The sequence below is a fragment of the Theobroma cacao genome, chromosome 1 (assembly GCF_053813885.1).
Source record: "Theobroma cacao isolate CCN51 chromosome 1, ASM5381388v1, whole genome shotgun sequence".
Classification (NCBI taxonomy): Eukaryota; Viridiplantae; Streptophyta; class Magnoliopsida; order Malvales; family Malvaceae; genus Theobroma; species Theobroma cacao.
In genome coordinates this window covers 29,227,431-29,237,280 of record NC_142639.1, presented here as the reverse complement: position 1 = coordinate 29,237,280, position 9,850 = coordinate 29,227,431, and the positions used below count along the sequence as shown (strand labels likewise).

At 30.6% G+C, this 9,850-nt stretch overlaps 2 protein-coding genes across 5 annotated transcripts; one reads left to right on the top strand and one right to left on the bottom strand.

Moving 5' to 3' along the window:
• The first annotated feature begins 1,415 nt into the window (after positions 1–1,415).
• LOC18612974 (E3 ubiquitin-protein ligase ATL41-like) lies at positions 1,416–3,438 on the top strand. Of its 2 annotated transcripts, none has more exons than XM_088803931.1 (2): positions 1,416–2,433; positions 3,222–3,438. In XM_088803931.1, the coding sequence occupies exon 1, from the start codon at positions 1,656–1,658 to the stop codon at positions 2,421–2,423; it is 768 nt and encodes a 255-aa protein (XP_088660057.1). In that variant the 5' UTR covers positions 1,416–1,655; the 3' UTR covers positions 2,424–2,433; positions 3,222–3,438. The 2 variants fall into 2 exon arrangements, with proteins under 2 accessions (XP_088660057.1, XP_007050034.3); XM_007049972.3 differs by having other exon boundaries at positions 1,417–2,433; positions 3,136–3,438.
• A 2,182-nt stretch (positions 3,439–5,620) lies between these two features.
• Positions 5,621–7,631, bottom strand: LOC18612973 (PLASMODESMATA CALLOSE-BINDING PROTEIN 5-like). 3 transcript variants are annotated; one of them, XM_088804043.1, is made up of 4 exons: positions 6,989–7,631; positions 6,879–6,906; positions 6,642–6,749; positions 5,621–5,875 (listed from the first exon to the last, which is right to left on the bottom strand). In XM_088804043.1, exons 1-4 carry the CDS (start codon positions 7,311–7,313, stop codon positions 5,755–5,757), a joined length of 582 nt encoding a protein of 193 aa, XP_088660169.1. In that variant the 5' UTR covers positions 7,314–7,631; the 3' UTR covers positions 5,621–5,754. The 3 variants fall into 3 exon arrangements, with proteins under 3 accessions (XP_088660169.1, XP_088660172.1, XP_007050033.3); XM_088804046.1 differs by having other exon boundaries at positions 6,614–6,749; positions 6,989–7,626; XM_007049971.3 differs by lacking the exon at positions 5,621–5,875 and having other exon boundaries at positions 6,399–6,749; positions 6,989–7,624.
• Between the last annotated feature and the right edge of the window lie 2,219 nt (positions 7,632–9,850).

The window sequence follows — 9,850 nt, the reverse complement described above, 5'->3', positions numbered from 1 at the left end:
ATTATTCACCCCAATCTATGTTTTTGGATCTTAAAGCTTTGCATGACTTGTGAAATGGGAAGAGTTTTGTTGATTTTAGAAATTTGATATTTCTCTTATTTTGCATATATTTCATAGGTTAAGGCATCTTATGAACAAGTCATGTAGTGTGATGGTGCTAAATCTTTTGCCCTCAAAATGCAAATTAGAAGAGATGAAACTGAATTTTGAGCTGCTCATTGATGTATAGAACAATTATTTTACATTTGTAACAATATTTGTACTTTTTGTAACGAATGTTATTTGTAGATATGTTGAATATTAATTGGTAGGGTTGTTGCCATTTTTTCAAACAATATCTTGCTCATTAATGCAGAACAATTTGCACAATTATGATTTTTTTGAACATTTATTGATAAATATTATTTACACATATGTCAAATATTAATCAACAAGATTATATTAACAATAGCATTTGCAATTCTTACCATCAATTCACAATTTTAAATATCAAGTATTTATAAAATTTTGGAAACCCATTTCGTAAAGTAGGGCTTTTCTAATGACATAATATTATTGAATGGATTTAAAAATAATTTTTATTTCTTTTCCTAATTAAATTTATTGGCATGTAACTTTTGCCATTACTCTATGAAAGAATAAGATGGAGAGGCCTTGCGGTGCACAAAGATTGAGTGATAATTAGTCTTGAGTGACATTCTAACATGTTTCAGTGTGTCTCACATGGGTAGTTAATGTTAGTCGTTTTATTTATTTATTTATTGAGTGACTTTTCGTGATTCCGTGCAGTCACATTTTCCACCTTCTAGACTTTTGGACTTAGAATTTTTAGCAGAAAAAAAAACCCTTAGAAATATACGATATTTCTATACGAAACAACGATGTCCTTCAAGCTTAGTGGATAATATAATGTTTTAAAATTAAATTTTAATATATTATTTATTTCTATAATAATATTTTTGAGTTGTGGAAAGCTGTATCTAAAGAATTTTATCGAAGATCCGAATCGAATCAAGTCAAGCCGACGAGCAGCCTAATTAGTGAACACTTCTACAAGAGATATAGACAAGCGCAATTAAATTAAGGAATAGAAATATAATATATATATATATTTAATTTTTTAAAAATTAAAATAGATTTTATTTTAGTGAATTTTGTATTGACTTGTTAATTTTTAGCAAAATTGATGTATTATGATTTTCAATGTCAAAAAATAAAAAAATTTGTCAAAACTACATTTAGAATATAAAAATAAGATTAAAAGATATAATTTTGAGATTCAAAAATTTTGAGACAAATGGTGTATTACTTGCTGAGAAGTATGACTAATGGTTATTCATTTGAGAGTGGTAAATATTCGTGTCAAATCCATGCGCAAGACAAAAGTGTGTATTGATTTATTTATGTGGTATAAAGCCAAAGAAATTGAACAAGTGAAAAAGCAGGCAGAGGAAGTCAACAATCAACAGTCAAAGCCTCGGAAAATTTTGCTGCGTTTTTCAATTCCAAAGGAACCCAGCTGCCCACGCATTCCAGAATTCACATAGCAACCAAGGAAAACGAGAACATAAAAACTCACGCCTCTCTTCTGTGAATTCTAAAACCACTTCTTCTACGGTCCCTCCCTTCCACCCCCAGTCGCTCAACCACATACCATGGCCGACGACGAAGGTTTCCCAATTCCACCCCACAGGAATGTTTATGATCTCAATAGCAAGATCATGCTCACCGCAATTATATCTTTATCAGTAGTTGTTCTGCTTGTCATAATGCTTCACATTTATGCCAGGTGTGTCCTTAGACGCCAAGTGCGCCGCCGCCGTCAAGCCTTTCTAGGACGCATTCGTAGCACAGGTCTAACCACGTCTGGTGAGCCACCCAAGACCGGGCTGGATCCCATGGTTATCAACTCATTGCCCATATTCGTGTTCAAACAAACAAGCGACGACGTCGGTTATTATCACGATGATGATGATATGTCAACAGAGTGCGCGGTTTGCTTAAGCACGTTGGAGGATGAAGAGATGGCCAGATTTTTACCAAACTGTAAGCACACCTTCCATGCTGAGTGCATAGACAAATGGTTGGCCTCGCAATCCACATGTCCAATTTGCCGAATGGAGGTGGAGCCACGGCTGCAACCGGAGGCTCGTGAAGGTCCAGCTATAGCGATTGTCGATTCTGCTGCTGCTGATGCTCCACCCACAGCTCAATCACAATCATTGGAAAGAGTGAATTCCACGGGTCATTGTATGGAAGGGACATCAGATGCTGGTATCCAATTATCCTCAACTAAGGTCATCAATTGCTCTAGCTCACGCTTGAGTTCCTTTCGTAGGATGCTTAGTAGAGAAAGATCAATGAGAAGAGGTCCATCATGTGAGGAGAATGAAGATGTTACACAAGATTTAGAAAGACAATGATAAATTATGGGTAATACATAGTCTTTAATTGTTTTTCTTCTGCTTTCTATAAGCAATTAATTACGTGTACTTACATTCACATTTTATTTGTCTATTTTTCTTTTTTAAAATTTCTCAAAATATGTTTTTTTTTCTTTTTTTTTAACTCTTATGCCTTATTGAAACGTACATACAATTTTCCTTTTCCCTTTTGATGGTCAATGCATAGAAATTATTATGCTAATATGGTTGAAAATGTTTGTATCAATTTTAAATTCCTCAAAATTGTTAACTTGGTCTAAAGTCTAAAAGAGTACTTATCGGTTTGGTAAGTGGTGACCTAAGAAGATTTTACTAATAGGTGCAACCATGTGAACAAGTCTAGCTCAGATCTCTACGCTTTTGACCCCAGACTTATGTTATTAGTTTGAAAAATTCAAAATCTGACATTTGAACGATCTCCGACAGAATAGCATGGAAAGCTTGAAATCAAATAAGTCGGTGTTTTTGTTTTCATGTTGTGCATGTGTTTTGGGCTCCATCTCTAATAGGATTCATCGCTCTTCTGGCGTCGTTGGCGCACGCTAGAGCATGAGGTGCTGTCAGTGACGGTCAGATATAAAGTGGAGTGGTGTTATCTATGTTAAAATTTTCAAATAATTATATTATTTATGTTAAAGTTTTATGTAATTAATGATATCAATAAATTCATTAATTTTTTATAATTTTGTAGGAAGTGAGATTAAAGACTGCAAGTCGAAGTAGATTTCGTTATGACACTATTTAAAAAATTCCTAAATCCATCCGTAAATGCTGCAGGAGCCCTTTACCATCAGATCGGTTCTGATATGCACACGCCTATCTCTTCTATCTTTAAATCCGGTAAGAATTGATCATGCTTCCGGCTCCCATTCAGTAGGCTTTCGTGTCAATCCTTTGTATTCATATGATGACACTTTTAACAGTTTGGAACTACTTTGTTTGACATGTCTAATGCATCTAGATGAAGAAATTAGGAGTTTATCTATAATTTCAATTAATGTGACGTATAAAAGGAGGGAAAAAGCTTAAATACACACTTCAAATACAACTAGTTCCACAACTTTTATTGAATATTTATAGTAAGTTTAACATATATTAGCAGGAGAATTTCGATCAATTCACTAGTAGATTTAAATGCATAACAATTTTTTTTTTTGTAAAAAGTGTAAATAAATAAATTAATACTTAAAACAATTTTTGAATTATTTAAGAAAATTTAAATAAATTATTATTCTATTATTACATTCAATCAAGTTCTTATATTTTTTATTTTTAATTAAATAAACCCTTATAATAAGGGTTCACTAACTATTATTTGTTCAAACGTCTTGTTATCATTTTATATTATATAGTACTGACGTGATATATTAATATATTGTAAAAAATAATGATGTGACTTAATGACATAGTCACGTTGCATTTTCACTATCCATATTAATGTCACATCAACGTCACATGAATATAAAATGATAAATAATATTTTAATTAATAATAATGATGATTCATTTCACTAGAAAATTACCTTTTGACTAGAGATGTCAACGACCTACTAATTTTGAGGGACTTGAACCAAAACCCGATTAGTCAATAGAATATCTGAACCCTATAATTACTCGAATATTTTTTAAATTTACTATGCTAACCCGAACCCTAATACATACTCATTTTTTGATAATTACCTGAACTCTTTTAAAAACCCGATTATATAAAAAAAATATTAAAATGCTCTTCATGAATACCTAATTATTCGAATCCGAATCTATACCCATATTTATATACAATAATATTTCATCCATATTTCATATAATTCACTAATAATTAAATTTATAAAAGCACACAAACAATAAAATTTAAATTTAAATAATAAAAAATAAATGCCTCAAATATCAACTTAACTAATTAAAAACAAATATCCAAACAACAACTTAAACAACATTGCAAGTTTAATTAACTATATGGATTTGTTATTAATTACATGAAATTAAAAAAAATAATTAGGTTCCAAAACTGTTATAATCTCACAACTTCTTTTTAATTATATATTTTATAAGTTTATATAAGCAAAGGTATATATATTATAATTAATAATTTTAAAAGTCATAATTTTTGTAACATTAATATAAAATAGAAAGTAAATATGTATATATATTTAAAGTATATATATTATAGTAATTATATTCTTATAAATTAATACAATATATAGAGTATATGTATAAAAAGAAATTACAAATTAATTAATAATCATAGTTTTATAAATTAATTTAATTAACAATGTAGATTTGTATTTAATTATATAAAAAAAAACATAATTGAGTTCAGATATCAAGTAATCAAATGGTGGTACTCAAACTCGATGCAGATAGTAAAATTACTACCCAAACTCGATTATAAGATATCTTAATTTTATATAATCGGATTGAATATCCGTAGATACCATTTAATAGGGTACACATTGTCATTCTTACTTTTGACTAGATTGAAAATAATAATAAAAAAAGGATTTGGAATAAAATTTGATTGGGTGTGGATATGACAGAAGTTCTGCTCATTGAGTATGTTAATGACTATAAACACAGCTTCAGATTGTCCAATTCTTCTTTTGCAGAGACCTCGAAAGTCCAAGGGGTCTTACTTTTTGAGCCCTTTCTGTTATCTTGTTATTTGTTTTCTTTCGCTTACACCAAACAGCGGCCAAGTAACGGGATCATAATTCTAGGAAGAATACGCAGCTATTTTTGTTGAGGAAAGTGAGTCGAAACAAGGCTTCTCGATCTGGTTGGTCCCAAACTTCAACTTTCTTCCTATCAATCCAAATTATTGCCACAATTCGCCTTTTTTTCACTAGGGTAACTAAACACGACATGGTTCCAAACCATTTACGTCTGTTGGACATTTGAGTTTACCTCCATGAGAGCCCAACCCAACTCAGCCTATTTGCTTGAGTCTTCCGAGGTAAAGATTCCGTCTTTTCCGTCTATTATTTAAGTTACTAGTGTTTCTATGTTGAAGGTTTTTAAATAGGTTCGACTGTTTCATCAAAATACAACAATTTACCGGCAGAGTATAGGCATTAAAGGCTGCCAAAGGACCGACACTCCGAAGCAAGCGTGCCAAGGCTTTTCCATTATACTTGGGCACTGATAGAATACATCAAAAGGATTTTTCATCCAAAGATAAAAAGGTAAAGGAGTTGTACCCTAAATTTATACCTTGTCTAGGAACTCAAAGAAGCGACCCCCCCAAAGGATCTAGCCTCCATAGTACCACACCATACAAGGTATAAAAATATAAATGTGTTAAGTGTTACGGATCAAGATGAATAGATTTCATCTATCAAATATGTCTTTTGAATTGAAAACGTAAATTCTAACATTAGATACCCACTTTGTTCAAACAGCAAAACTCGATTTTCAATATTATCCAATTCATCCCTACATTAAGAAAGAGAGACGGTAAAAATCTTTTCATATAAATAACCATTTGAATCAATCAAGTGCATAATATAATTAACCATAACCGTGCTATCGGTCAATTCTAAGCATGTTCCTATATTAGAGTTGATATATGTCTTATAACCAATTAGTCTTGTATAGAGATACATTTTCTATTATATTTTGCATTACCTTTAATTAATAAAGGTTTTCTTTTTCTATGAATTTATACATAATTGCTATTGTTTACTATTAAGATAAGGCCTATGGAATAAACATACATTGTAAAAAGAGTTATAAAATGTAAAAATGCTTACCGAATGTCATTCTAACACGGGTGAAAGTAATGCAATATTTATTTGACCATATGAAGCATTCTGATTGACACAGACAATTTCATATACTGTATATACTATATGCCAAATGTGCCATCATCCCTTTAACAAAATTAACCATCCCGTGCACAAATTTACCCTCCAATTTTATTTTTGCTTTCCATTTTTCATATCTTGAACTAAAACATGAGTAGAAAAAACCAAGTTCCAATTTTTCTTTCTAGTTCTTTCCTCAAATTTCCTCCTTGTGCAACAAAATTTAAATGCATTCAGTCTAATAGTTTAAATACAGCTTGTGTACAAAAAGCATTTGCTTTTCTGCTTCGAGAAAAAATGGCTATGATTTTCAATTAAAACGTGCCATTTCATTACTCTAATTTTCTGAAAAGATCCTTACAATTACCAGAAACAGATGAGCAACAATTAGCGACCTTAGCCTGGAGTGAGCAATGAGATCAGAAGCACTCAAATCAGCGGTATCTGGTCCCATCCCCAGTGTTCCCGTTGACCCAGAAATGCTTGCGTTGTTCACTGTCTTGCTGCATCACCCAATGTACCAAATCAATTCAATCAAAAGTTGCTGATGTTAATTTTTTAAACATTCAATGGCGGTAAAAGGAAATTGGAATTCAGTGAACGTTAATTCAAAATAGTAATGAAAACATCACCTGGAAGGAAACTTACAATCACCATGGCCTGCAACCAAACGTAAACAAATCAAGCAATGTATTAAAAATTGAAAGGGTTTTATGATCGTCACTGACAACTCTGAACTCACTAGGGTTTAAGGAAGTGAGGGCGGCGGTGTTGGAGAAGGAGCAAGCATCATCAGTCAAGCCGTGCTTCAAGTAGTAATCATTGAAGGCATAGGACGCCGTTTTCTGTATATCTGAGGGGTCATAACAGGGTCCGCCTTGCTGGATCCGGGTGCAGTCCGCTCCGCCGGCGCCGCAAGCCCAGTCCAGCGCTCCCTGCAGTGCAGCATCCTCCGCGTTATTCTTGGCGACGCACCAAAGCTCCGTGACCACCGTCTGGGCCATCAACGGCGGCAGCGTCATGAAAATGACAGACAAAATTACAGGAGGGAATATATAGTGAGACATGTTATAAAGGAAACGGCGGTGGATGTCTTGAAGGGAGTATGGTATTAGATTTAATATGGGAAGTCTAAGAAATTAATGGAAATGTGACCGTTGGGATTGTAGGGGTTCGAGGTATTGAGAGATCTAAGAAAGCAGAGCAGAGAGGAAAGGGAAGGGAGATTTCGAGAAATCAGACACGCTCCCTTGCGCATGAGTAAAGTATTGAGTGACCATCTCTGTTTGTTGTCCGGTAGCGGTTACCAATCCTTTTTCACTTGTGCTATTCTTCTTGGAATCAGGTAACTGCTGCAACAGTTGTGTCTTGGCCTTTTCCGTTCATTGAAGTCCTTTTTTTCCTTTTCCAATATTTTAAAGTCCTTTTTTCCTTATATTTTAAAGCGACAAAAAATTTCATCCTCACTTTAACGGATCTCAATTTTTTTGGAAGCATCTTCTCTATAATTTTTATTTATTAAAAGGGTCAATTTTGTACAATCCATCTAAATCGTGCGCATGTTGATTCGCTTGACTTCGGAAATACTTAGTGTTTATTTGGTTTAATTTATTTTTAACTTATTTACTACTTAAAAGTAGAAATTGAGACAAACAAGATTTTATAAAAAAATTTTTAAAAAATAATTTTTTTTAAAAAATAAAATTTAAAAAAAAGAGTTTAAAAAAAACTTAAATTAGAAGCTTTGTCTTTTTTTTAAAAAAAAAAATACGTCAACTTATTAGAAAAGTTATTTTTTTTCAAAAAGATCTTCCCTCTCAAAAAATACTCTCTCCCTTTCTCCTTATCGGTCTTTCTCTCCTCTCTTTTTTTTTTTTGTAAATTATCATTCTAGGATTTGTTTTGTTCTTACAAAAATAAAAAAAAAAAGAAGATTTAAAATTCAAAACTGTATTAAGGTATTATTTTTTTTCTTTCTATTTTGTTTTTCATTTTATTTTCTATTGTTTTTTTTTTGTACTTTGAAAACTTTCTTTATTAGTTGATATTTCTTAATTTATTGTTTGATATAACAATTATGTGATGTTATTTATTCTTAATTTCTTTATGGTGTATATAATATTTGATGATTATTATCGAAATAATTAATTAAATAGGTCAATGGTTATTGAGATAAATTAGATGAAAATTGAGATAATATTTGTTGATTATGGTTGTTGAGATAATATTGTTTATGGAGGTGAACTTTGTTAGTAAGGATATCAACAGCTAAACGTGATTTTCTTGAATTATTATTACCACTTCTTTTCTTCTTTTTTGGGTTCTCTTCCATTGTTAGGGTTAAGAGTTTTAATAGTCTTTCATCTCTCATTTTTTTATTTGATTCAATTTTTTTCTCTTGATTTTATTTATTTATTATTATTTAATAAAAAATTATTTATGAATTATGTGTTACTTATAAATTATTTATGGAACTCTTTTTTTATGATTTATTATTAATTATAAACTTTATGTTATATAAAAATCCTTTTAATATTTTCAAAAATTTATTTTAAATAGATAAAAAAATAAAATTAATTTTTTTATTTTGAACAAAGAAATTCGTGATTAATATAAAATTATTTATTAAATACCCTTTAGTAATTTTAACTAAACTTAGAATTTATATAAGTTGTTTTGCCAAACAATTTATCTATAAAAAGATCTTATAAAAAGTAAATTTATCAAACAGCTTTAACTTAATTTTAAAAGCTATTATTTTTCATAAAAGCTTTATAATAGCTTTTAAGTTAAAAAAAAGTCAAGCCAAATGGGCACACTATTAGATTTTCACTCATAATTTGCTTTTTCTTCTTCTACATTCGAAGTTCAAAGAGAAAAAAAAATCTTTCTCCTCCACGAACTCATATTTTCTTTACCATTAGCACTTGCTTTTTGTCTTTTTTCCAAGCCATCTAAGAAAAGATGTTCTTCTTTTATTAATCCCCTAAATTTTATTTTTTTCTCTTTCACTTATTTTTCCTTTAACAATTGCTAAATTTGTCAAGAATTAATGCTGAGTAATGTGGAGGTATGCCTTTTCTATAATTTTTATTCTTTTGTCTACTCTATTTCTTTCCTTTTTCTAAAAATTCGAAATTAATTTCTTAACTTGAATTTTTGGTATGGGGAAGCACTGTATACTACTATGGGTTTATATGTCCCTCATTGTTCCCTTATGATTCCTCTTTTCCCATATTCTTCCCTACTTTATATTTGGGTAAACTCCAAAAAACTCATTCAAAATATTTCAAAAGAACATTTCGATCCCTCTCATTTCAAAATAATGTTTTTGATCCTACACTATTAACACCTTTAGTCAACAGTTAAAAAAAATAGATTTAATACTACATAAATATTTTAAGACATAAATATCCCTTAAATTATTTTTTAATTTAAGCATATTCTCTTTTTAATAAAATATGTTCATCATTCCCTCAAAAACCTTAATTAGAATAAAAAAATTAAAAATTTTGATTTGAAGGCTTGGAAATTTGAAGCTGCATCTACTTTGAAAACCATAAACTTTTTTCTTAAGTAAAGTCTATTGTCATTAAATTCTTTA